Source organism: Tamandua tetradactyla, chromosome 14, assembly GCF_023851605.1.
Source record: "Tamandua tetradactyla isolate mTamTet1 chromosome 14, mTamTet1.pri, whole genome shotgun sequence".
In the NCBI taxonomy this organism is placed as follows: Eukaryota; Metazoa; Chordata; class Mammalia; order Pilosa; family Myrmecophagidae; genus Tamandua; species Tamandua tetradactyla.
In genome coordinates, this window is record NC_135340.1 from 409,168 (window position 1) to 437,107 (window position 27,940).

Here is a 27,940-nt window from a genome sequence, read left to right on the forward strand (position 1 = left end):
GTCTGGGATAGGCCTGAGAACCTGCATTTTTACCAGCCTGCTTAATTTCATTTTGTAGATTATGGAAACACTTTGTTCCAAAGGTCAATTCTGAACCCATGGTTCAGAACAAAAACTTCATCCAAATATTTACATCTTAAAAGGATATTAAAAGTAGGCTGTTTACTTTGCTGTTTGCTGTGGAGTTAGTTCCTACTGAATTCTTAGTGAGGCAGCAGCAGAACCCCGATGTCTGAGGGTTAAGAGCTTGCAGTTCCCATCTGCGGTGGAAGAGCAGACAGGACGGACAATAGAGCCCCTGTGTCCGAGCCACTGTCTGCAGCTCACAGTAGCAGGACTGGTGTGCGGGGCAGTTAGAGGGCTGCGAGGAGCTTGGCACTGCTGCTTATGACCAGGCACTCGGTAAAGCTCTCAGGAGGTCATTTAAATGTGAAAACTGTACCTCACTGCACTGTTATTTCCTGGTAGTTTCACCAATTTGGTGGAATTTACCCCTTGAGAGCGTGCTGATGCCGCTGGTGCCCTGAGCACACTGAGGGGCGAGGCCCCCAGTTGCAGCGTGGACTCTGACTCCCCTGCTTCTCCTTGCAGTGACTGCCCCAGGCCCGGATCCCTGTGTGGACGGCAGCCAGTCCTGCGTGCCCGCCAGCCAGGCCCAGTGCACCCAGCTCGGGGACGGCACGTTCCACTGCGCCTGCCTGCCCGGGTACGCCGGCGACGGGCACCAGTGCACCGGTGAGTACCCGCCACGGCTGCGGAGACATGGGAAAGCTGCACGGAGGCAGGGCCGAGCCCTGCCTTGGTTCAGACAGCCTTGGCGTCACCAGAAGAGAAAAGCAAAGAGGCTGTGCCCTGAGGAGGGAAGGGGGCCAGGGGTGGTTCCTCTTGTGCTCCATGGAGAGGACAGCCGCCACCGGAGCGCGCCTCGAGGGCGGGGAAGCCATCAGCCTGCGGGAAGCTCCTGTTCCTTGGAGCTGGTGCAGATTGGAGGAATGTGCGGAAAGCAGCATATTCTACTGTTTTGAAGCCTCCTTCTTTCATTCTCTTTGGCTAATGGCTTAATTCACCCCTTTCAGTCAGGCCCAATTTCTAGTGGCAGCTGCTCCCCTGGTGAAAGTGAGAGCTTTAGCGGTCACTAAACACGCATACAATTCTTTTTCTAGGTTCCAACCTCTTTCCTGTCAAAAAAAAGAAAAGAGAGAGAGAGAGAGAGAGAACTCCATAGGTGTAAAAGGATGTTAACACAAATTACTCAAATTTTCTCTCAGAAATCTAACTACTTTTAAGATTCCATACAGTGTTTTATAAAAATCACTAAACCAGAATGTAAGACTAACTGTTCAAATTTAGCTTTGTCAGAAATAATAGTGTTAAGATTTTTACTTCAAGACCATGCCCAGTTCTCTGGGGGTACGTATAAATAAATGTTCATGAAGCTACAGGGTCTGTGAAGCTCAGGATTTTCTAAGCACAGGCGGGGCAGCAGTTGAGTTGAGGCTCGGCTGGCGGGGCAGCAGTTGAGTTGAGGCTCGGCTGGCGGGGCAGCAGTTGAGTTGAGGCTCGGCTGGCGGGGCAGCAGTTGAGTTGAGGCTCGGCTGGCGGGGCAGCAGTTGAGTTGAGGCTCGGCTGGCGGGGCAGCAGTTGAGTTGAGGCTGGGCTTCATGCTGTCTGCTAGTAACACTCACGAGCCTACGGTAGGATGCAGCGCCGGAAATGTGAGGATGGTGGGAAAAGGGTTTGGAATGGAGAAGAACTGGTTGGGGAATATAACCCTAAAAGGCAGCTCCCCTGCCTTCTCTGAATGGTTGCTCGCGTCTGCTTCCCTGCACTGAGCCCACGAGCTGTGCCTCCTGGGAGCTCTGAAAGGGGTGGACTCCCCTCCTTGCTACCTGACGCTGCACTCCCTCCCTTTCCCCTTCTTTTTCCCTTTGGTTCCAGTGGGACAGGCTGAGTGGACAAGCAGGCTGAAGCCACATGTTATTGAGGGGACAGATGGGTCAGGGCAGCACAGCCCCCCACTCCTTTCCAGACATCGTAGGCTATTTGGAATTGTCTGAACTTTGCTTCTTAATTAACTTCCACTTCTGTTCAGAAACACTGTGGCACGTTTTTCTTCAAGTCACACAATTTACATTGAAATAACCCAAAGCCATGGCTCAGTTCACCCTAATTTTTCCTCCTAAATAGATTTTTGGTGGTGTTATTGAAAGACTTTTCATTGCTGTGTATCCCGGTCTGGCCCAGGTGTGCAGCAAAAGGTAATGTGCCCTCTGATAAACATCCCTAGCTCTGAGTGCAGGCAAGGATGGCGTCTCAGGTTCGAAGGAAGGACGTTTGTGATTAAAAAATGCTTGTCTCTCTTGAGAAGCCCAGGAGCCCTGTGGTGATGTGCCCTTTACAGATGGAGCTCCCTGACAGGTGTGTGGCCCCCTGACAGGTGTGCGGCTTCCGACAGGTGAGCGGCTCCCCGACAGGTGCACAGCCCCCCAACAGGTGCACGGCCCCCCGACAGGTGCGTGGCCCCCTGACAGGTGCGTGGCTCCCTGACAGGTGTGCGGCTCCCCAACAGGTGCACAGCCCCCCAACAGGTGTGCGGCCCCCCGACAGGTGCGTGGCCCCCCGACAGGTGAGCGGCTCCCCGACAGGTGCACAGCCCCCCAACAGGTGCGCGGCCCCCCGACAGGTGCGTGGCCCCCTGACAGGTATGTGGCTTCCGACAGGTGAGCGGCTCCCCGACAGGTGCACAGCCCCCCAACAGGTGTGCGGCCCCCTGACAGGTGTGCGGCTTCCGACAGGTGAGCGGCTCCCCGACAGGTGCACAGCCCCCCAACAGGTGTGCGGCCCCCCGACAGGTGCGTGGCCCCCCGACAGGTGCGTGGCTCCCTGACAGGTGCGTGGCTCCCCGACAGGTGAGCGGCTCCCCGACAGGTGCACAGCCCCCCAACAGGTGTGCGGCCCCCCGACAGGTGCGTGGCCCCCCGACAGGTGCGTGGCTCTCTGACAGGCGTGCGGCTCCCCGACAGGTGTGCAGCTCACAGTCAGGTGCGCAGACGCCTCATTTTCGTCTCTTGGAGGGACCAGAGCTTTTTTTCATCCTTGTAGTCTTTGTCATTTCATTATTTGCCCTCTACCAGCACAAGCTCAAAGAAATGATAAAGCAAAGAAAAAGAAAATCTTGTCTATGAAATTGCATATTTAGGCATCTAACTTTTCAGGTCAGCAGAGATGGTACTCTTGAGGTACTTAATTCCTTAGGTCTTCAGTTTGAAGCATAGAATTTGGAATTGATTTCCACCTAGGTGTGCTGGGGACTGATGTTCAGGGTGTTAACTAGGTTAGATGCTTCTTGCCATCATAACCTCTCTATCGTTCTTTCTCCCTTCTTCTTACTTTTGCTTGTCTTGTGAGGCTGTGGCAACCTAGAATCACATTAAGAACCTGAAATTGGCTTCTCTTCCATGAAGGGCATCTTAGAGCACTGCCATTTTTTGTTTTGATCGTCTTGCTGATTTCTGTCATTTTGAATTGCCTCTGTTTTATCTCTTGTTCTCTACTTTGGGGTTCCCCTTAAAACCTATGCACTTAAAAATATGTCAAGCCCATCTAGTACTTTTCCTGGATGTTAGTTTTCTATCGCTGCATAAGAAAGCACACCCAAACATAGCAACTTAAGACAACACAGTCTGTGCCAGAGCTTTGAGAGTGGCTCAGCTGCTTCCTCTGTTTTAGGATGTGAGGCTGCAGTCAAGGTGTCTGCCAGGTCTGCGGTCTCATCTTAAGGCCCGACTGGGGGCACATCCTTACATGGCTATTGTTTGGATTCAGTTTCTCAAGGACCATTGGATGGGAGGCCCCAGCTCCTTTCTGGCTGTTGGCCAGAAGCTGCTATCAGTTCCTTGCCATGTGGGCTTTCCTAGCATGGCAGCTTGTTTCCTCAAAGCCAGCAAAAGAGAGAATCTGCTAGAAAGGTGGACGTCACGATCTTGTATAACTTTTGTAGTGAGGGAAGTGACAGCCCCTCTGTTGCTGTATTCAGTTGGTTGAAGCAGGTTACTCAAGGGGAGGAACTCCACAAGTCATAAATACACGGGACAGGGATCACGGCAGCCTGCTTATGGTGCGCGTGTCTTTCCATGTGCAAAAACACTCACTTTACAAGACCTCCAAGAGTCTCCTCTCATTATGGCATCAACTCAAAGTCCAGAATCTCACCTAAATCAGATCCAGGTGTGACTATGGCTCCTCAGATGAGGCCCCTTAAGGATCGCTTCATGAGTTCTTAGTCTGCAGGTCTGTGAAACAAAAGCGACAAGTCGCCTTTTCCGTCTGCACGATACTCAGCAGTGGGCAGGGTAAGGTGACAATGGTGGAGATGGGGTGAAAGGTACAAAGGAGCCACTGGTCCACAGCAGTTCTGAAATCCAGCTGGGCACATGTTGGCAGTTTTTGGTTAGGTTTCAGGGCCTGGAAACAATGCTTGTGGTCTTAACTCACTCTCTGTGTACCTGGTTCCATCTTCTCAGCCTTCCTTTCTTTTTCATGAAAGATAAGACATGTTATAGCTGAGTGGTTTTTTCAGCCTATCTTCCTGTCAGTAGAATTTTAGAGGTCTGAAAGCCTCTTTCATTTTCTACTTTCTCTGTCCCTCTCAGCCCAAGCTGGCTGTGATTCACAAAAACTTTAAGTCTTCTGTGAATTTCATTGATGTTCACACCCCTGAACAAAAGTCATACTCACAAATCTCTTTGAGATAAGCCCTTCTCTACCATGGTCACCCACTGAGATGGCCAAGGGGCCACACCCTTCAGTTTCTTTGAGACACTTTTATTTGACTCAGAGTATCTAAGGCACACTGTTAATCTCTTTAAAGGATCTTTTGTTTGACTGAATACTCTGATCCTTGGATCTTCCTGAAGTTGTAACAAAATTTTGTACAGTTATACCTTGGCTTCATTTTTTAAAAGTATTTTTATTGTATAATATAACATGCATAAAAAGCAAAGAAATAAAAAACAATAGGTTTCAAAGCACTCTTCAACAAGTAGTTACAGGACAGATTCCAGAGTTTGTCATGGGCTACCATACCATCCTCTCAGATTTTTTCTTCTACCTGTTCCAGAATATAGGAGGCTAGAAGGCTTAAATATTTTTATCGTCACAGTTGACTATTTTTTCTTTTTAATGAAAAATAACATATACAAAACGATAAATTTCAAAGCACAGCACCACAATTAGTTGTAGAAAAGATTTCAGAGTTTGACATGAGTTATAATTCTACAATTTTAGGTTTTTACTTCTAGCTGCGCTGAGGTCCTGGAGACCAAAAGAAATATCAATTTAATGATTTAACAGTCATATTCATTTGTTAAATCCTATCTTCTCTGTACAACTTCACTTTCAACTTTGATTTCTCTAACACTCTCCCTAGGGCTCTTTGGGCTATGGTCATTCTAACTTTTTCATGTTGGAAGGGTCTGTCACTAATATTGGGTAGGGAGATGGAACTATCTGATGTTCTGGAGAGGCTGGGCTAAGTTTCAGGACTTATCTGGACCAGGGGCCCATCTGGAGGTTGTAGGTTTCTGGAAAGTTACACTAGTGCATGGAACCCTTCTGGAATCTTATACATTGCCCTAGGTTTTCTTTAGGATTGGCCAGAATGATCTTGGCTGGGGGTTGGCAAGTTACGATAGTAGCAGTATTTAACTGAAGCTTGTGAAACAGCAACCTCTAGAGTAGCCTCTAGACTCTACTTGAACTTTCTCTGCCACTGACATCTTATTTGTTATACTTCTTTTCCTACTTTTGATCAGGATGGAATTGTTGATCCCATGGTGCCAGGGCCGGATTCATCCCTGGGAGTCATCTCCCACGCCTTTAGGGAGACTTTCACCGCTGGATGTTATGTCCCATGTAAAGGGGGAGGGCAAGGAGTTCACTTGCAGAATTGGGCTTAAACAGAGTGAGACCAACAAAAGCAACAAAAGAGGTCCTCCGGAAATAATTCTTAGGCATACTTATAGGTAGGCTAAGCTTCTCCGCTAATTACATAAGCTTCATAAGAGCAAACCTCAAGATCAAGGGCTTGGCCTATTGATTTGGGTGTCCCTAAAGTTTGACACAGTGTCAGGGAGTTCCCTGATGGTAAGTTTTAATAGTTTCATATTTTTTCTCCCATTCCTCAAGGGACTTTGCCAATACTATTTGATTATCTGCTTAATATATTCTAGGATGTATCCAGGCATTACAATAATCTATACGGGATTAAAGGTCCTCTTTCTTATTCTGGGCTCCTGTGCTTCAATTGTTCAATGAGCTATACGGATAAGTAGAGTTAGAGCATGTGCTTCAGTTCCAGACCAAATACAACTTTCTTCCTTTCATCTCAAAGAGTTGTATAGTTCTAAAATATAGACAATGTCTTCCTTACCCCTGTGTTCTGAATTACTTTAACCCCAATCTGATCAGCTTCATTCTTATCTCTAAATATCAGGTTATATAGATATAAAACAGCCTCTCTAAATCCAGAAATAATCACCATCTGGACTAAATGTGTCTGCTACAAAAGCTTACAATGTAGGCCCCTGTTTTCTTATAAGCATTTTCTAAAGGGGACCATACCATTGCTGTTGTTTTGTTGCTGACTTATTTTCCCTACCAGATGTCCCATGTATTCATTCACATCACTGCATGCCTCACGACTTTGTTCCCTTTTGTAGCAGCGCAACCTTCATTCATAAGTATACACAATCGTTCACCAATCTCCTTCTCTGTCAGTGCATCCTTCAGCCACCTGCATTCATTCGGCATCATGTATAATGCCTGAAGTTCACAGTCTGTCAGCATTCTCAATTTTAGATAATTTCATTGTTCCCAAGAGAAAGAAAACCAATGAACCTCGCCAAATAGGAAATCTAAACCTCCCCTTAACGCTTGTCCCTCTCCGCATTATTTACCTCTGCTGTTGCTGTGGTTGTGCTGATGTTTTCCTGTTAAGCGTAGACATAGCATGCAATAGCAGTTTCCCCTGTACCCTGGACTTAAACACTCTTTGTACATGAATCAAACCTTTGAAGTAATTCTTGCAAGAACAAATTCATCTTTCTAATGTTAATCAGTGGGACGCATAGGTCTATACATCCCCTTTCAATCTTGTTCATCTTCAATATGGTAATATTACTTCTAGACCCACTAGAGAATCACCTTTACCCCCATCTATTCCTTTACATTGGAGTTCAACCTCATAAGCTAACGGTTCACCCATCTCTAGCTTCGATGTGTCTCTAAGTCCCCTGTGTTCTATATTATACATCTCTGATATACCTTTTTGCTGGTCATAAAAGTGGTATCATAAAGTATGTATCCTTTGTGTCTGGCTAATTTCACTCAGCATCATGTCCTCAAGGCTCATCCATCTTGTCAGGTAGTTCAAGATGTCATTTTGTCTTACTGCTGCATAATATTCCATCGTACGTATATAACACATTTTTTAATCCACTTGTCTGTTGATGGGCTTTTGGTTTGTTTCCATTTTTTGGTGTTTGTGAATAATGCTGCTGTGAACAGCAGTGTGTAAATGACTGTTTCTGTCATTACTTTCAGCTCTTCTGGGTGTATACCAAACCAAGTAGTGCTATGGCTGGGTCATAGGGCAACTCGATATTTAGTTTCCTAAGGAACCGCCAATCAGTCTTCCATAGTGGCTGCACCATTATACATTCCCACCAGCAGTGCATAAGTGTCTCAATTTCTCCACATCCTCTCCAGTGTTTATAGTTTCCTATTTGTTTAATAGCAGCCATTCTTATGGGTATGAGGTGGTATCTCATTGTTGTCTTGATCTGCATTTCCCTTATAGTCAATGAAAATGAGTATCTCTTCATGTACTTATGAGCCATCTGTATTTGCTCTTCAGAAAAAGTCCTATTGATATCTTTAGCCCTGTGCTGATTTGAAATGATCTATGTACCCTAGAAAAGCCATGTTTTTAATCCTAATCTCATTTTGTAAAGGCAGCTGTTTCTTCTAATCCCTATTCAATACTGTATATTTGAAACTGTAATTAGATCATCTCCCTGAGTGATTGTTAAATTGGATTAGGTGACATGTCTCCACCCATTTGGGTGGGTCTTGATTAGTTTCTGAAGTCCTATAAAAGAGGAAACATTTTGGAGAATGAGGACAATTCAGGGACATTTGCATTTCCCTCATAGCCAGGGAAGTTGAGCAACTTTTCATGTAAAGCCATTTGTATTTCTTCTTCTGAGAAGTGTCTGTTTATGTCTTTTGCCCATTTTGTAATTGGATTGTTTGTCTTTTTGTGGTTTAGTTGAACAATCTCTTTGTTTATTCTAGATACTAGACACTTATCGGATATTTCATTTACAAATATTGTCTGCCATTGTGTAGGCTGTCTTTTTACTTTCTGGACAAAGTTCTTTAATGCTCAAAAGTGTTTAATTTTGAGGAGTTCCCATTTATCTATTTCTTTCTTCAGTGCTTGTGCTTTGGGTGTAAGATCTAGAAAACCACCTCCTATTAACAAGTTTTATAAAATATTCCCCTACATTTTCTTCTAAAAGTCCTTGATCCATTTTAAGTCAATTTTTGTATAGGGTATGAAATATGGATCCTCTTTCATTTTTTTGCATGTGGATATCCAGTTCTCCAAACACCATTTATTGAAGAGACTGGTCTGTCCCAGGTGAGTTGGCCTTATCAGAGATCAATTGTCCATAGATGAGAGGGTCTATGTCTGAATACTCCATTCAAATCCATTGGTCAGTATATCTATCTCTATGCCAGTACCAGGCTGTTTTGACCACTGTAGCTTCATAATGCACCTTAAAGTCAGATAGTGTGAGACCTCCGACTTCATTTTTCTTTCTCAGGATATTTTTAGCTATTTGGGGCACTCTGCACTTCCAGATAAATTTGGTTATTGGTTTTTCTATTTCCGCAAGTAAATTTTGGGGTTTTAATTGGTATTGCATTGAATCTATAAATCAATTTAGGTAGAATTGATGTCTTAACTATATTTAGACTTCCAATCCATGAACACGGTATGCCCTTCTATTTATTTAGGTCTTCTGTGATTTCCTTTGGCAATGTCTTGTAGTTTTCTTTGTATAGATCTTTTGTATCCTTAAATTTATTCCTAAATATTTTATTCTTTTGTTTGCAATTGTAAATGGAATTGTTTTCTTGATTTTCCCCTCAGAGTGCTCATTACTAGTGTATAGAAACACTACAGGTTTTTGAGTGTTGATCTTGTAACCTGCCACTTTGCTATACTCATTTATTAGCTCTAGTAGTTTTGCTGTAGATTTTTCAGAGTTTTCGACATATCATATCATCTGCAAACAGTGAGGGTTTTACTTCTTCCTTTCTAATTTCAATGCCTTATATTTCTTTTTCTTGTCTAATTGCTCTGGCTAGCACTTCCAACACAGTGTTGAATAACTGTGTGATAGTGGACATCCTTGTCTTGTTCTGATCTTAGGGGGAAAGTTTTCAGTTTTTCCCCATTGAGGATGATGTTAGCTGTGGGTTTTTCATATATTCCCTTTATCATGTTGAGGAAGTTCCCTTCTATTCCTATCTTTTGAAGTGTTTTCAACACGAAAGAATGTTGAATTCTGTCAAATACCTTTTCTACATCAATCGAGATGATCATGTGGTTTTTCTGCTTTGATTTGCTGATATGGTGTATTACATATTGATTTTCTTATGTTGAACCATCCTTGTATACCTGCAATGAATCCTACTTGGTCATGGTGTATAATTCTTTTAATGTGCTGCTGGATTCGATTTGCAAGAATTTTGTTGAGAATTTTTGTGCGTCTATATTCATTAGAAAGATTGGTTTGTAATTTTCTTTTCTTTTAGTATCTTTGTCTGGCTTTGGTATGAGGGTGATATTGGCTTCATAGAATGAATTAGGTAGTCTTCCCTACTCTTCATTTTTTTTTTCGAAGAGTTTAAGCAGGATTGGTACTAATTCTTTCTTGAATGTTTGGTGGAATTCACATATGAAGTCATCTGGTCCTGCACATTTCTTTTTTGGGAGCTTCTTAATGACTTGATTTTTTTACTTGTGATTGGTTTTGTTGAGGTCGTCTGTTTCTTCTCAACTCAATGTTGGTTGCTCATGCATTTCTAGGAAGTTCTCCATTTCATCTACATTGTCTAGTTTTTCAGCATAAAGTTGTTCATAGTATCCTCTCATTACCTCCTTTATTTCTGTGGGGTCAGTGGTTATATCTCCTCTTCCATTTCTGATTTTATTTATTTGCACCCTCTGTGTTCTTTTTGTCAACCTTGCTAAGGGTCCATCAATTTTATTGATTTTCTCATAGAACCAACTTCTAGTTGTTGATTTTCTTGACTGTTTTCATGTTCTCAGTTTCATTTATTTCTGCTCTAATCTTCATTTTTTTTGTTTCCTTTTGCTTGCTTTGGGGTTAGTTTGCTGTTCTTTCTCTAGTGTATAGTTAATTCCTCAATTTTTGCACTTTCTTCTTTTTTGATATAGGCATTTAGGGCAGTAAATTTCCCTCTTAGCACTGCCTTTGCTGCATCCCATAAATTTTGATATGTTGTGTTTTCATTTTCATTTGCCTCAAAATATTTACTGATTTCTCTTGTAATTTCTTCTTTGACCCACTGGTTGTTTAAGAGTGTGTTATTGAGCCACCATATATTTGTGAATTTTCTGGCCATCTGCCTGTTATTGATTTCCAACTTCATTCCTTTATGATCTGAGGAAGTGCTTTGCATGATTTCAATCTTTCTAAATTTATTGAGCCTTGCTTTGTGACCTAGCATGTGGTCTATCCTTGAGAATGATCATGAGCACTTGAGAAAAAGGTATATCCTGCTGTTGTGGGGTGTAATGTTCTTAAATGTCTGTTAAGCCTAGTTTGTTTATTCTATTATTCTGTTTGCTATGTCTTCTTGTTGAATTGTTCCTTTTATTAATATATATTGTCCTTCTTTGTCTCTTTTAATTGTTTTGTATTTGAAGTCTAATTTGTTGGATATTAGTCTAGCTACTCCTGCTCTTTTCTGATTGTTGTTTGCATGAAATATCTTTTCCCAACCTTTCAGTTTTGCTTGTCATTGGGTCTAAAATGCGTCTCCTGTAGACAGACTATAGATAGGTCCTGTTCTTTAATCCATTCTGTCAGTCTGTGTCTAAAATGGGGAGTTTAACCCATTAACATTTGATGTTATTATTGTAAGTGCAGTACTTTCTTTTACCATTTTGCCTTTCATTTGTCATATCCAATTTTTCCTCATTTTACCTTTACTAATAGTCTTCATTTATATACTCTTCTCCACACCTCTCTCTCCTGTCTTTTCCTGTCCATCTCTAGTGCTCCCTTTAGTATTTCTTGAAGAACCAGTCTCTTGGTCACAAATTCTCTCAGTGATTTTTTGCCTGAAAATGTAATTTCCCTCTCATTTTTGAAGGACAATTTTGCTTGATATAGAATTCTTGGTTGGCAGTTTTTCTCTTTTAGAATTTTAAATATATCATCCCACTGTCTTCTCACCTCCATGGTTTCTGCTGAGAAACCCACACATAGTCTTATTGGGCTTCCCTTGTATGTGATGGATTGCTTTTCTCTTGCTGCTTTCAAAATTCTCTCTCTCTTTGACCTTTGGCATTCTGATTAGTAAGTGTCTTGGAGTATGTCTCTTTGGATCTATTATGTTCATGGATTGGGGGCAGATGTGACCTGGCTACACAGGTCAGCACGTTCTCAGCTGGGAAGTGAGGCTGAAGGTCGTGCGCAGGCCGGTTCTAGGACTTCTCCCAGTTCCGCTCCCGTCCGTGCTCCCCCAGGGCTCCGCGCCTCCGAGCCCGTTCTCCGCGCGCCGGGCCCCGCTTTCTGCCTCCCGGGTCCTCGGCCTCCGCTGCCAGGGCTGCCAGGTATGGTACAGAAGCTTCCCCAGTGCAGCCCACCACGAGCCGCCATCTCAGCCGCCTCCTGTCCCTTCTCTAACTTTTCCCTGGAGCGGGGCTGAGCTCGAGCTGCCCTATTCCTTCATCTTCCTGGAACTCCTTGGCTTTATTTTTATATCTTTTTTTTTAAATCTCTAAACCAGATTTTATCTTAATTTTAGCATCTTTTTTATTTGGAGAGATTGAGAATTTTCAAAATTATAGTGTCATGTTTCCTTTTTGTTTTACAGCCCTTCGCTCGATTTCTCTAGAGCTCCTCGTGTTTTACTATAAGCAGCACAAAGTAGGATCTTCAACACTTTGCTTGGAAATCTCCTTAAGCAGATACAAAAATTCATCAGATATGTTTTCTGCTTTACACAAACAGCAGATGATGGTGTTGCTTTTCGCCCCGACATAACACAATCCCTTCTTCCATTTCTGATAACACGTCCCCCACTTATTTTTTTTCATTTTTTAATTTTTGCATGGGCAGACCCTGGGAATCAAACCCAGGTCTCCGGCACGGCAGGCAGGAACTCTGCCACTGAGCCACTGTTGCCCGCTACCCCCACTTATTTTTTAGCTTTCACTGGAAGCATTACCAAAATCCAGATTTCTGCCGACTGTTAAAAGCAGTTTTCGCTATCATGCTCTCCAGTCCTTCCAGCCTTAGCCCACTGCCCAGTTCCAAAGCTGCCCCAACATTTTCAGATGTATGTTAGGTAGAGTCACTGCCAGATACCAAGGTGTGTATTTGTTATCTCTTACTACTTGTTCTAGTTTGTGAGCTGCAGCATGTGATACCAGAAGCAGAATGGCTTTTCAAAGCGAAATTTTTTTTTAACTTTTTTTATTGTATTGTATAATATAACATATATACAAAAAAAAAAAGAGAAAAAGAAGTTTTAAAGTACTACTCTTCAACAAGTAGTTACGGGACAGATCTCAGAGTTTATCATGGGCTACCATACAGTCCTCTCAGAATTTTGCTTCTAGCTGCTCCAGAATATAGGGATTAATTTTTTTTTATCATCACAATTGACTTTTTTTTCTTTTTGTGAAAGATAACATATATACAAAACAATAAATTTTGAAGCACAGCCCAACAATTAGTTGTAGAACAGACTTCAGAGTTTGACATGGGTTATAATTCCACAATTTTAGGTTTTTACTTCTAGCTGCTCTAAGGTACTGAAGCCTAAAAGAAATACAAATATAATGATTCAGCAATCATGTTCGTTTGTTAAACCCTACCTTCTCTTTATAACTCCACCATCAGCTTTGGTCTTTCTCCTTCTCTCTAGGGGTGTTTGGGTTATACCCATTCTAACTTTTTCATGTTGGAAGGGGCTGTCAGTAATATGAGGTAGGGAGATAGAACTATCTGATGTTTTGGAGAAGCTGGGCCCTCTAGGTTTCAAAAACTTATCTGGACCAGGGACCCATCCAGAGGTTGCAGATTTTTGGAAAGTTACTCTAGTGCATGGAACCCTTATGGAATCTTATATATTGCCCTAGGCATTCTTTAGGATTGCCTGGAATGGTCCTGCTTAGTGTTTGGCAAGTTATGATAGGTAGCAAAGATCTAACTGAAGCTTGCATAAGAGTGACTTCCAGAGTAGCCTCTCGACTCTATTTGAATTCTCTCAGCCACTGATACTTTATTAGTTCTACTTCTTTTCCCCCTTTTGGTCAGGATGGAATTGTTGATCCCACGGTGCCAGGGCCTGGCTCATCCCCAAAAGCTAATTTAATAAATTGCAAGTTTACCATTCTAAGGCCATGAAAATGTCCAAATTAAGGCACCAACAAAAGATTACCTTTACTCAAGGCTGATGATGTTCGGGGTTTCTCTCTCAGCTGGGAAGGGCACGCTTCTTGTTTCATGAAGCTCCCCTGGGGACATTTTCCTTCTTCACCTCCAAAGGTCTCTGGCTGTCTGGGCTCTGTTGTTTCTGGTAGCTCTAAAGCTTTTTCCAAAATGGTTCCTTCTTAAAGAGCTCCAGTAAGCAGCCCCACCTTGAATGGGTGGAGACACATCTCCATGGAAACCATCTAATCAAAAGTTACCTCCCACAGCTGGGTGGGTCTCATCTCCATGGAAACAATCAGAACGGTCCCACTCAAGCAATATTACATGAGGATTGAAGGACATGGCTTTTGGGGGTATATAATGGCTTCAAATTAGAACATTACCTAACAAATGACCCCAAAACTTTGTGGCTTAAAATATTGTGGCTTAAAACCATGTGACATTTGTTATCTCTCAGTTTCTATGGGTGGGAATCGGGGCATGGTCTGGCTGGGATTTCTGCCTCAGGGTCCCTTTGAAGGCAGCACGTGAGGGGTCAGCCAGGGCTGGGTCTCATCTCGAGGCTCAACTGGGTCTGTGGATTGCTCCACGCTCATACCATGGGTGTTGGCAGGACTCGTTCTTCACAGTCGCTGGGTGTCCCTGGAGGCTAGCTTTGGTGTTTTGGCTACGCCTCCCAGCATGACAGCTTCCTTCATGAAAGCCAACAAGAGAGTCTGCTAGCAAGACGGAAGTTATGATTACAGAAATGCCATCCCGTCAACGTTGATTTGCTGTATTGGTTAGAGGCAGGTTGCTCAGGGTAAGAGATTCCCTGGGTCCCTCAGGACTGGCAGGTGGACATCGCTAAGGCCACCAGGGGCTTCCTGCCAAGTGGGTCGCAGTGGGGCTGCTGCCCAAGCTCACCGCGTGTGGGTGGTGGAGAGCGAATAGTTTTTCTCAGGTCCCGTGCTTTCATCAGATGGGGCTAATCATGAAGGTGACTTTCAGAATAAATAAATGTATAAATGTTGTATAGATATGACCGTCATAGTATAGAAGTATAAATACAGATATTCTGTACAGTATCCACGTGTCCCAGTGACCAAATGATTTTTGATGGAGGCTCTACTTTGTGGAAAGTGTACCTTTTTTTTTTTTTAACTTTTTAATTAGTATAATATATATACAAAGAAAAAGCAATAGTTTTCAAAGCACTCTTCAACAAGTAGTTACAGGACAGATCCCAGAGTTTGTCATGGGGCTACCATACCATCCTCTCAGATTTTGCCTGGTAGCTGCTCCAGAATATAGGAAGCTAGAAGGCTTAAATATTCTTTTATCATCACAATCAACTTTTTTTCCTTCTTTTTTGTGAAAAATAACACATGTACAAAACTGTACATTTCAAAGCACAGCACCACCATTAGTTGTAGAATATATTTCAGATTTAACATGGGTTACAATTCTACAATTTTATGTTTTTACTTCTAGCTGCTCTAAAATGCTGGAGACTAAAAGAGATATCAATTTAATGATTCAGCATTCATATTCATTTAAGTCCCATCTTCTCTATATGACTCCACCTTTGATCTTTCCATTCCTCTCTTTAGGGTTGTTTGGGCTATGGCCATTCTAAAAGCGTACCCTCTTGAAACGCACAGTTTTTTATTTCATCAAACTAGTAACACAAGGGTGTGTGGGTTTTTCTCCAGCCACAGTCTGACCACCTCCCTGAAGTCTCACCAGCAGGAGACTTCCATCCAAGGAGGGTTAAATCTTGTGCAGCTTTCCTCAGTTTGGACTGATTCAAGCCTTATACTGACATGAACTGGAGGTTTCTCAGTCATGTTAACGACAGTTCCCTTTGTCTTTGTAAATCTTGATGACTTTGTTGGGGGTGAAATCAGGCTGTCTTGGAAAGGAATCTTCCCGGGGGTGGGGAGTGGGGAGCCAGTCAGTGAGTTAAGGAAACTGGCTTATAGGGGGCCCATCCCTCGGAGCTGTCCCTGCTTGGGAGGACGAGGGGATGTGCCGAAGTCGTCTCTCAGGTTTTCCAAACACGGTTCAGTAGGTGAGGGTGGGAGCTTGTGGGGGGCCCGAGCTGCCCTTCGCAGACAGGCCCTCTGGTGCTTGAACATGTTGTCCTGACCTCGGGGTTCTGCTGGGCTCTGACCACCAACGGGGGTTGTTCAGCCTAAGTGGCCGAGCTCCTCCTGGGCCAGGGGCTTGACAGTCCTTCCATGTGAAACCTCGGACCTCCCAAGGCCCCTGGGGCTCGCCCTCCTGGAGGGGCCGCCCGCTGGCCGGGCTGGCTCCAGCTCTCTCTGGCCGGGGAGGCCCTGCGGGGCGGGCCTCTCCCTCAGCATCTCATGGCCGAGGTCCCTCCCGCGTGCCGTCTGCAGCCTCTGCAGTTCTCTCCCTCGTTGGTCCTTCGTGGTGGTGACTGCCTCCCTGGACTTCAGCCTGGACGGCAACAGCGGCTGAGGGAGGGGCAGGCCCTGGGCTTGGCCGGACGCTCTGAAAGGAGGAGGCCCCGCAGTCTGGGGAGTCCCCTCTTTGCTCCACTCAGAAGTAACCGGAAGAAGTGGCCCCAAAAGTAGGTGCTGCCCCAGGAGTTCCTGCTTCTGTCCTTGCTCGGGCTCCTGTCACCCGAGAAGGGCTCCAGGCATCTGCTGGGAGCAGCTTTACCCCTGTACGAGGCTGGATGCCGATGTGCACAGTTGGCTCTTATAGCCGGGCTTTTTTACAGACTTTTTCAAGCCCAAGGAACTAGCTGGTCACCAGCTTTGCCAAATTGCACATTTATTTGACTTTTAAAGAGACAGCCAACCTTAAGGATAGCTAAATATGACTAATACAAAACCTATATTGACTAAAATAGAAATATAGTTTTTGTTTTTTATTGGTTTTCTTTGGTTTATATTTTAACTGCAGCACTAACCAGGAAGCGTTTGTGTCTCACTTTGCAGATAAATTCAGCGTTCTACTTTCTTGTTTGTGGGTGATGTGAGGGTGGCAGGGAGGCCAGTTGCTTACGAGGAAGAGTCTCTTGTTGGCATTAAGCTTGGTCACATTGAACAGCCAGAGGAACTGATTTAGGCTGTCCCCGGAGACGCAGAGGTGGGCGGCAGGCGCGATTACCCAGCCCAGTGTGACAGGCCCCTCCCCAGTCTGGGTTGAAGGTCTAGAGAGCAGCCGGGAAGAGGCCATTGTCCGCGGGGGGTGACCTGGAATGCTTGGCCTGGGTCCTGGGAGACCGGTGAGGCCCGAGGCCACCCTGTTCGGGGCTGGACATCTCCTGCACCCAGACGCGTCCCATGTTTTTCTGCTCATACGTTTTTAGAAGTTTTGGGATGTTGTCATGTGTGACGCTACTTTCCATCTAGTCGAGCCGTGGTCAGCCCTGCACCCTCGTTTGTCCTCCTTTGACTCTGCAAGGCTGTCTCTTAAGACAGCTCATTTCACTACTTGAGCTTCGATTCTAACAGTTCTGCTTGGAGAACTTCGGGGGTGCCTTCTATTGCTGGTAGCTGCCGAGTTCAGCAAGCAAAAGTAGTATTGCTTGTCTTTTATATGAAGTTTCAAGATCTTGCTTTTCTCAGGAATATTATAAAAATGAGTCCTCATGGTACAATGTGGCATGTGGAAACCTGAATTGTTTGTACGATAAGCCTGATAAATTTAGATTTTTATATGTGGTTTCAAAGCCCTGACCATATTTTTCTTGTACTTTTCTTAAAGTAGAAAGTAAAGAAAATTTCTGGTTGATCGAGGGTTCTAGAGAGTGGGGTTGTGACTGCACACAACTAAATGTGCTTCCAGCTTAGGTGAAAAAGTGTTTGGACCCTGGCCCCTTGTCCCTGTAAATGAGTGCTGTGCAGAGATGGTGCCAACAAGGAAAGGAAAAGAAAACTATTGTTACTTGAGTTTATCTTTACTGTAGCAGAACTGAAAAAGAATGAACGATTTCTAGTCTAAAGATTTGTTTGAAGGTTAGCTTCCTGGAATTCACTGTGATGAAAAATGCCTTAGAACCATGTCCCAGGTTGTTTTTTTCTGCTAGTGACCCACACGTTTGACTTCTACACCAACCCTTCTCAGTCTAGTGGGGTACCTCACATGTTCCTCACTGCTGTCTGCTAAGCTTGCCTTTAAGTCAGCCTTTTTCTGTTGATGCCCAAAGGTCTTCTGAGCCCATTTCAAGCAGGACCTCTGGAGTGGACAACTCATCGTTGTCCCGTGTGTTGTGAGACCGTGTAGTAGCACAGGCGGTGTGCAGAAGCCATTCAGTCCCTTCCTTCCGTCCTCTACTCTGTCTCTGTCCCTCATCTCTGCAGATGTTGATGAATGCTCAGAAAACAGATGTCATCCCGCGGCCACCTGCTACAACACTCCTGGTTCCTTCTCCTGCCACTGCCAAGCTGGATATCATGGAGATGGACTTCAGTGCCTGCCTGGTAAGGTTTGAAAGTCAGATTAGGTTCCTGCTCCTTCGGTGGTACTTTGCTCTGGCACTTCAGCCCTCTCTGTTTATATAGGTCTGAGGCCTTTTGTGGTAGATTATCTGGGCTCTGCAATTTTTCCTCAGTTACCGCCTGCTGCCTAGTTTCAGGGAAACCCAGGGATGCGCCGTCCATCCTTCTACATGGTAGCAGCTCTGGTTAACTGACCTCGGCATCTGCATTTCCTCAGTGAGCACGTGTTAGATGAAGCCTTGGGGTAGAGCTCAGGAAAGTGGGGCCATATCACTAGTGAGCTTAGCCTTAGTCCCCGTGGCGGCTGCTGTGGGGGGAGCTGGCCAGCACGTTGTCTCATTGGCCTGGAGCTTGTCAGGTTTGAACTGTGGCCCTCAGGGGATGAGTAGGGTTTTGATTTTGTTCCCCAGTCTCTTGAGCTGTTTGGTTGGAAGCTGGGGTTGATGTTCATTTCCCTAGAGGGCACTAGGGTCCTTTGGGCAGAGGGAGGGGCAGTCAGCTGTGGTTTTTAAAGGGTATAAACAATGAGAATCAGGGAAAGACCAGACAGAGACGGAGCTGAAATAGGAGTTCAGGACTCCAGAATTACAGTGCATTGCTATTTTCCCATGCCATGCTGTTTTCAAAATTCTCCAAGGTTGGATGGTAAAAGTGGGTGGGTTACAATGCCTTTTGTCTCTTCATGGCTCCCTCTGCCTCGTTCTGGAAGACTCTGTCTCAGGGCCGAAACCCTGTGAGCATCAGTACCCTGGTTGTTCAGGACCCTGGCTACCTGTCCTGGCTCCCAGCCCCACATCCCCCAGTGCCGTGAGCAGGGCAGCTCCCTGCCCCTTCAGGGCCACTGCGGCACAGGCTTCTGCCAGGGCGTGGACCCTGACGGTTGGGAAGCTCCGTGTGCCCGACCCACGTGGCTGCAGCCCGCCTCCCTCCCCTGGTGAGCCAGCTGGGAGAGGAGCCTTGCAGAACCCCTCTTGCAGATGTTCACCATCATTAGCTATTAGAGAAACTCAAATTAAAACTGAGATATCATTTCACATACTCTAGAATGGTATTATTAAAAAAAAGAAACCCAAGTATTATAGGGGATGTAGAGAAATAGGAACAGTTATTCACATTTGTGGGAATGTAGAACAGTGCAGCTGCTGTGGCAGACACCAGCAGTTCCTCAGGAAGCTAAACAGAGAACTACCTACCATACGAGCCGGCAGCCCCTGCCAGGTGTACACTCACGAGAATGGAAGCAGGGGCACGAGCAGACACCTGCAGACCAGCGTGCACAGTGGCATTATTCACAACTGCAAAAGATGGAAGAAACTCAGGTGCCCGCCAGCTGGTGAAGGGATAGGCAATGTGATGTGCTCAGATGATGGGCTGTGTGCAGCTGTGGGAAGAAATGAAGTCGAGGCACATGTAACTTTGTGGGCGAACCCTGAGGACAATATGTTGAGTGAAATAAGTCAGACAGAAAAGGACAAATACTGTATGATCTCACTAACGTAAACTAACTATAATTAGCCAACTCATGGAGTTAATACCTAGAACAGAGGTCACCAGAAGGTAGAATGAGGGCGGAGAATGTGAAGCTGGTGCCTAATTTGTGCAGAACATGTAATAAGGTTGGCGGTAAATGTTTAGAAATGGATGGAAATCGTGAAAGCACGTTATAGCGAGTGTAGCTAATAGCAGTGATGTGTGGATGCGGTTGTGGTTGAAAGTGAAAGTTTAGGTTGTCTTTGCTGCTAGATGGGGCGGGGGGGCACGCGTCCGGTGAGCTGTGCGGGGAGGAGGCGCCGGAGTTGGGGGGCAGCGTGGCAGGGAGCGGCAGCCCGCGCAGCAGGGTCCAGCGGGAGAGGCGGGAGAGGCAGCAGGGTTGCAGGCATCAGGCGGTGCGCGCCGCCGCCTCCGCTGTGTCCACGCGCGCTCGCCGCAGCCGGGCTTGTCCTGCCCCGGGAGGCTGGCGGCGTCAGGCGCTGGGGGCCACGAAGCAGGCCGCGGCCGCGGCTGTCCACGGTGCGCACCGGACATCTCGAGGCGGCCCTCAGGGCAGGTCCGAGCTGGCGGCGAGGAGGACAAGCCCGGAATCGCCTTCGGCGTCGCCCAGGCGCTGGGCCGGGCGGCCGGGTTCGGGGCGGGCGGGCGTGCGTGCACCCGGCCAGCGGCTCCCCGTTCCGCGCAGAGCCCACCCGGAGGCCCGCGACGGTGTGCGAGCGCTGGCGGGCCAGCCTGCTGGAGCTGTACGGCGGCGCGCCCCGGGACGACCAGTTCGTGCCGCGCTGTGATGCGCGCGGCTACTTCGCGCCGCTGCAGTGCCACGGCAAGAGCGACTTCTGCTGGTGCGTGGACCAGGACGGCCGAGAGGCGCCCGGCACCGCACCCGCATGTAAGCGCCCCCGGCCGGCCCGGCCTCCTTGGCTGCACCCGGGGCTTCTCGCGGGAAGGGCCCGTCCCGGGAGGCGGGAAGGGGAGGGACCCGCAGGCCTAACAAGTGAGTCCCTGGTACTACGTGGGGCCTTCCCCAGACCCGGGAGCCTTCGGCGCCCAGCCGGGTGGCACTGAGCGCTGGGCGCAGCCTCACACAACCCCTGCTTTCTCGGCAGAATTGTGGCTGCCGGGGTCCTAATGGAATGTCACCAGCTTTGTGCTCATTTGCTCTTTTGATTAATTACCTAGTCCACATGGGGTCCCAACTGGGATTTAATATTTGGATTTTTCATGAGCAGTTTCTGCAATCAGAACATCTGGGGTTCACTTGAGCATGGGTTTACTCCCCTTCCCCAAGAGACACCAACCAATGCTGGCTGTGGTTTCCCCTTTAAAAGCAACAACTCCCCAAAACACAAGGCCCTGCTTTGCTCTGGGGGAAGCGTTTTGTTATTTTCCTCCCCAGTAGTTGGCAGCATTTACGTAATTAAACCTTTTTTAAATACCTAAAAATTAGAATCTCTTTAAAGACCATCTGGAGCGCCTCTGTCTAGGGTGAGGAGCCCCTGATGTCCTCAGTGGCTGTGGGGTGTGGGCAGGTGGCTTCTGTCCTGCACACGCCTCACCCTCGTGCCCTTTCTTCGCTCACCCTCACGCCCCTCCACTTCTTCTCGCTGCAGGTATTCCCACGGTCACCCCACCCACGGCTCGGCCAACCCCCCGTCCTGACGTGACCCCTCCATCTGTGGGCACCTTCTTGCTCTATGCCCAGGGCCAGCAGATTGGCCATCTGCCTCTCAACGGCACCGGCTTTCAGAAGGACGCAGCCAAGACCCTGTTGTCACTGCATGTAAAGTGGACGCCCAGGCGGGGGGAGTGAGGCAGGGGCAGGGCGGGGGCTGCCCGACGGCGCAGCGAGCTCCCCTCCCGGGGCCAGGCCATGCAGTGGGTAGAAGGCATGCAGGTCTCCAGGCCATAGTCCATCCTCACGGGCCCCACGCCCCCTACAGAGAGTGGGACTCTGTGGTTAGGAGCGTCAGACGAAGGCTGCCCTCTCCAGTGGGTTCATGGGCTTCGAGTGTGGGGAAAGGAATGAGCGTTGTCAGGCTCTGGAAGCAGTGCAGTGGTCCGAGGGAGAATAGACAGATCAGAGTCCCCAAAGAGACTCCAGACCATGGCAGTAAAAACGAAGGGATGGCCAGCTAAGAGTGTGGTTTCTGTGACGTTGAGAAACCCCATGTGGTGATCAATCAATCAGAATCCAGCAGTGACTGCCTCACTGTGGCAGTTCCCTTCCCTCCTCTTTTGTTTCTATAACTGGTCAACCTCTCTCCTTTATGCTCTAGGGAGAGCATGATGCCAGCAGAGGAAAGGGTTGAGCTGTCCCAGGGGGTGGTTGCCACCTCCTGAACCAGCCCCTAGTGCCAAGGTGGCACATTTTAGAGAGAATTTCTTCTCTTAGCCGGGGGAAGATGAGAGGGGCTCACCTGACGGGTATCCCACTGGCACTTAAACAGAAAACAGATTCCATTTCTAAACTTCATGCCCCGGGTACTTGCTAAGCAATGAGAAAGAACAGCCCATGAACAGAGTTAATGGTTTTATTTGCTTCTGTTAAGGAACTAATCAGGTTCCAAAAAAGTTCAGAAGCAGCCAATATTCAGAAAGAGATGTCTTTTCCTAAGACTCGAGGTTTCTCCCCCAGCAAACACTAACATACCATCTTGAAAACTTTCCTGTAGAAGTTAGAAACTAAGGAATTGCCAGACTTGAGTTAACCATTGCTTTCTTCTAGTCTGCTGTCAGGCAGCTTAGCTGTTTATGAAGGGCCCCTGATGGGGTGGAGTGCTGCTGGCGGCACCTAAAGAGAAATTGGACTTGGGTTATAAGCACATCTTTGGAGAAATTTACTTGAGCTGGTACGTTTTTCTCCAATAAACGTTGAACTCGGTGAACTAATAGGTTAATAAAGCCTCAAATCCGTCAAGTTGGTGGACGCTCAGGACCCCTGAGTTCATGGAAGCCCGTAGGGAAGATACTCGTCTGGGCAGGAGGAAGACTTCATTTCAATTTTCAACTGAGATTGTAATTGACCTTCAGGCCCCCCAGGAATTAACCCCCTTTCCAAAATTTGAACGGTCTTTTCACTCCCTACTCTCCCTGAGGCCCAAGGTGAGCCGGGTGCCAGGAGGCTGTGTCAGGGGGCCTCGAGAACGGTCAGATGGCCTTGCAGACGGCTGTGCACACCTGCGGGAGTCTGGGTGGGAAACTGAGTGAAGCAGTGGGGAAAAAAAGAACTCAGATTTAGCATTTTTAGAAAGACTTTGTCATTTGTCTAGAACTTCTCTGCAATGAGGGAAGTCATCTCCCTAATCAGAAGCTGAGCAACCACCATTCCCCAGTTCCTTAATTCACCAAATTATACTTATTTTTTACAAGAGTACAACCCAAGAACATCCTGTAGTAAGAAATGGGGGTGGGGTGAGGATTATTGCCCTCAGGTAGAGGAGAGATCTATGTTATCATAAGGGGAAGAGGATAGATTTTTTTGGCATATATTGGCAAATTTTAGAAAGCCTCTTTCATAAAGGTGCTGATAACATGTGAAAGGGATCATTTGCTCAATGAAATATTAAGGACCTGTTTTGCTCAGACTAACTTTTGTCCTCTAATTACTAAAGGGACTGATTTTGTTCTCGTGAAATCCCTTTCGTTTTTATTGCCAACGGTATGAGAACCTATTGAGGGCTTTCTGGTTACTAATTACTCATTAAATATAATAATAAAGGATCTTTTACACTGACACCAATTTTTGTAGCAACCATATGAAATAGCAACCATTTTGCAAATGAGGAAACCAAGGCCTGGAGAGGTGAAGTGCCTGAAGTCACACAGCTAGTAAGTGGGGCCCTGGCTGTGACCCCCAGAAGTTGGCCGCCCAGCCCCCACTTCTGAGCCCTGCTCAGCTGCCCACAAGGCCACAGCACATGGTCGGTGCTCACGTGGCCACACGATGGAGGCTGCTGAGCATGAACACAGGTGAAATTCAAGTTCTGTTTCTTCCATGAAATCTGTTTCGGTCCATGAAGGGCTCCATAGTTGTGGGAATTGACTACGACTGCCGGGAGAGGATGGTGTACTGGACAGATGTTGCTGGACGAACAATCAGCCGTGCCAGTCTGGAACCAGGAGCAGAGCCAGAGACGGTCATTAACTCAGGTCAGCAGTCACACAACAGAAGCTTCACATTTCATTTGACTTGACTAAATTCAAATTCAAGTTCTTGCCTTTTATGCCCAAGTCTCCCTGTTTTCATCTGACAGCGAGATGCTAAGTCACTCTATTGAGCTGTACTAGACAGCCACTCTGTAAACAAACATGTTCAAACGTAAGGATGAGAAAGAAGGCAATGGAGACCTCTGAGCTCAGAGCAAGAGCTCAGGACATAGAGTGCGTGTTCCCTGCCCCAGCACTGTGGCTGCCTGGTGCTGTCAGGCTGGCGGTTCTGCTAGTCTAGAAGAAACTAGAGGTGACTAAGAAAATCAGTAATTTCCTCTAATTAACCTGATTCTTGGGACTTTTTTTTTTTTTTAAACACTGTTCAAATACTTCCAGCTTGTCTTTCCTACACTGCAAATGTTCCAGTCCTGCCTCTGCTTTACTCGCAGGCCTGATAAGCCCCGAAGGACTTGTCATCGACCACTTCCGTCGCACAATGTACTGGACGGACAGTGTCCTGGACAAGATAGAGCGCGCCAGGCTGGACGGTGCCGAGCGCAGGGTTCTCTTCTACACAGACCTGGTGAACCCTCGAGCTATTGCTGTGGATCCAGTCCGAGGGTGAGCAGGGCTTTCCCGGTTCTCTGTTACATGCACATCCTGACGTGAAGTCCAAGGGTGAGCAGGGCTTTCCCAGTTTTCTGTTACGTGCACATCCTAATCTGAAGCTCTCAGATCTTAAAGGCAGTGTGGAAAGGGTCAGAATGAGAGTAAAAGTTCACGTTCATCAACTAACAAATATTATCCACTACAAATATATTTCTTATTTACTGACTGTCAGATGCTACTCCAGGCAGACAAGGTCTGCTCTTTCATGGGCCTTAAATCCTAGTAGGAGGAAATAAGATGTAAACTGAAAAATATTTGGGCCATGTCATGCAGGGAACTCAGAGTATTGGAGGGTGGCTGCAGGGCTGTGAATCAGGGTTCAGGGTCAGGCAAGGCCTCTCCGAGGCAGCAGCACGAGCTGGAAGGAAAGCAGGTCTCCTCCTTGTAGCAAGTTTGGAAACCATGTTATAGCCTCAGCACGGTTGACCTCCACCAGACAGGGTAACCAAAGCCCAGCACCCAATGTGATCTTTCTCTGGCCTCAGTTTCACTGTAACAAGTCAAGTGAAAATTCTTTCCTGCCGGTGGTAAGTGCTCAGCTCATCAACTGGAGGTCGGTGTTCTAATACTAGTTAGAAGCGGAGAGGATTTTTATACCTACAGAAACTCTTGTTCCTACCAAAGGAAATTCCAGAGAAACCGTTCAACAGTATAAAGCAAACCTTCACCTTTAATCTTCATCAAAGTGATTCTGCCTCAGAAATTTTTAGTTCAGAAACTCAAATTCTGAACGCTGTAGCTGGGTTCTACACATCGAGGAAGATGTATTTTCCTTGATTGCAGCTGACTTGGCTACAAGATAACTCTTAAAAAATGCATCTTTGGTAAGTTTGCTTTTTCTGACATTTGGGAAGTTCATTACTTCCTCTTGTCACTTTAGCTGAAGCTGCGATACCTTTGTCATGTGCTTCAGAATCTGGAGGAAAAAGCACACTTCTAGGCAGATCATGGCCATGAGCGTAAAGATTAAAGTAGAGCCTGCTTCTTCCCATAACAGATACTGAATGGTAAAACTAGAAGCTATAAACTTAGCTCCAATTAAAGGAACCATATTGCTTTCCAAATATGTTTGCTAAATAAATATTTTACATTTCAACAAGACAAAAGGTCAAGTGCCTCACTTCAGTGCACCCACCCTTGGGTCTTAGGTACAGGACAACTGAGATTTCCTCTTCACCAAGTACCAAACAGCCTTTTCCCTGAAAGAAGGAAACAGAACAATTTGCCACTCAGATCCTTGGCCCAGGTCTTCCATGGTTCCTATAGCTAAACCACTCCTGGGAACTATTTCTTTCTATCCCAAGCCTGAGATCCAATTTAAGATTTCAACCAATTAATGGATTTGTGGGTACTTGAGTCAGGGGTGTCTGAGGCAAGGATTTTGAGAGACTTAAACAAGAATGACTTCTTCCGCAGGACACTCATGTGAGAAAACCATGTGATGCAGGTAAAAGTGGAATATGGCTATGTCTTAGTCATCTAGTGCTGTGTAACAAGTTATTTCAAACCTTACAATTTAAAACAAATATTTATCATTTCTCAATTTCTGTGGGTCAGGAATCTGGGCAAGGCTTGCTTAGCAGGGTGCCTGTGGCTTGGAGTCGCTCACAGGACGGCAGTAAGGTACTGGCCAGGGCTGCTGTCATCTCAAGGCTTGACCTGGGAGAATCCACTTCCAGGCAGGCACACGTTGCTGTTAGCAGGCCTCGTGTCCTTGCTGTCGGCCAGAGACATCCGTTCCTTAGCACCCGGGCCTCTTGGTAGGATAGCTTGCAGCATGGCATCCAGCTTCCCTCCAAGTGCATGAGAGAGCAAGAGAGGGGCCCAATACAGAAACCAGTGTTTATGAAACCTAATACTGGAAGTGATGTCCCAATCAGTCCTGTCATTTTATTTCCTGGAATCAAATCATTAAATCCAGCTCACACTTAAGGTTGTAAATACCAGAACACAGAGCTCACTGTAGGCTTAGTGGCCACTACAGGCTATATATAGCTATTCTTTTACAATCTTGATTTTTATCCACAGCAACTTGTACTGGACAGACTGGAATCGAGAAGCTCCTAAAATTGAAACATCATCTTTAGATGGAGAAAACAGAAGAATTCTGGTGAATAAAGACATTGGACTACCGAATGGATTAACCTTTGATCCCTTCTCCAAACTGCTCTGCTGGGCAGATGCAGGTAATATTTCTGATAGAAGGCTAATTAGTAGGTAACTCCTTCCTACGGTGGGTGTATGCACGGAAACAGATTTTACTAGGAAACCAAATCCCATCATTTAAATCTTTTGGTTTAAATGTATAATAGCACAGCATGTAATCTCCTTTCTTTAGTCTGTAAACTTTTATTTAAACAACATCTTATGATCCTTATAATGAACCCTGTGAGGTAGAGGTGGTTGGTGTTGAATTAGCTGGTAGGTTTGAAGCTAGTATGATGTTCATTTTTGTTGTTTTGTCCTTCTCCTACCTAGCACTTGGCATAACATTTTTTTTTCTTGGCATACATTTTAAGAAACAAGAAATATTAGCTACTGTTGAATTCACAAATTTAGGTAAACAAACAAGAGGTTACTCTTTTTGTTGCCAGTGTTAGAATTTATTTGTAAATAGTATCTGTTACTTTGCTGTTAGTTATTAGTATGCTATTATGCTGAGGCTATTCTTTGAAGTGATGTGGCAGAATGGCTTCCTTCAGCAATAAATTTGGGTTATTTATAGCCAAATTATCTGTTTCTCTGTTGTGTTTTCACTATTAGCACAACTGAAAGGATACTACATCTAGTTCTATTTTAAAGAATATGAAAATGAATGTTCTCGAATAATTTATAATCTAATAAAAAGGAATATAATGCAGATGGGTTATGATTACAACTCAGCTGTCCATAACAGTCAGAATTTTAAAAAATATTTGAAATTTAAATCATGACTCCATGAGAAATATGAAAATTGAATTAACAATTGCAAAATTGTCAAGACTAGCTTTTTTACATTGGTCAAAACTACAATGAAAAATATGAGCCATGTTTCCATTTAAGTTGCGGCTTTTTCTACCTAGAAAATAATAGTCTTTAAAAACTATTCAAGGATTTTGTTTAAAAGGTGTCCTGGATATCACACATCGCTTGCAAAGGGCAAATATTTATCCAGTGTTATGTTTACAATTTATGAACAAAAACTTAGGTGAAGTATAAAATGTTTCTCTCTAATGCCCCACTTTGAGGGAAACTTAGCCAGATTTCAGTAAATGCAACACTTTTTTTTCTAAAAAGTAACTGAATTTGAATTCTATTAACTAGAATGCTACTGAACAAACTGGAAGACTAGTAACACAATCGGCAGTTTTACAATTGCTAATTTTTATGATTACAGTGGGAATAAAATAGTTTCCTCTTCTGTCCCTA

At 45.6% G+C, this 27,940-nt stretch overlaps 1 protein-coding gene across 1 annotated transcript in view; it reads left to right on the forward strand.

Moving 5' to 3' along the window:
- Window positions 1–27,940, forward strand: part of NID2 (nidogen 2) — a 69,144-nt gene that overhangs the window by 38,621 nt on the left and 2,583 nt on the right. Inside the window, exons 11-17 of the mRNA XM_077126757.1 lie at window positions 592–735; window positions 18,086–18,205; window positions 20,400–20,603; window positions 21,325–21,494; window positions 23,734–23,863; window positions 24,313–24,484; window positions 26,561–26,718. Of these exons, the coding sequence (XP_076982872.1) occupies window positions 592–735; window positions 18,086–18,205; window positions 20,400–20,603; window positions 21,325–21,494; window positions 23,734–23,863; window positions 24,313–24,484; window positions 26,561–26,718 (1,098 nt within the window). The remainder of the gene's footprint in view (window positions 1–591; window positions 736–18,085; window positions 18,206–20,399; window positions 20,604–21,324; window positions 21,495–23,733; window positions 23,864–24,312; window positions 24,485–26,560; window positions 26,719–27,940) is intronic.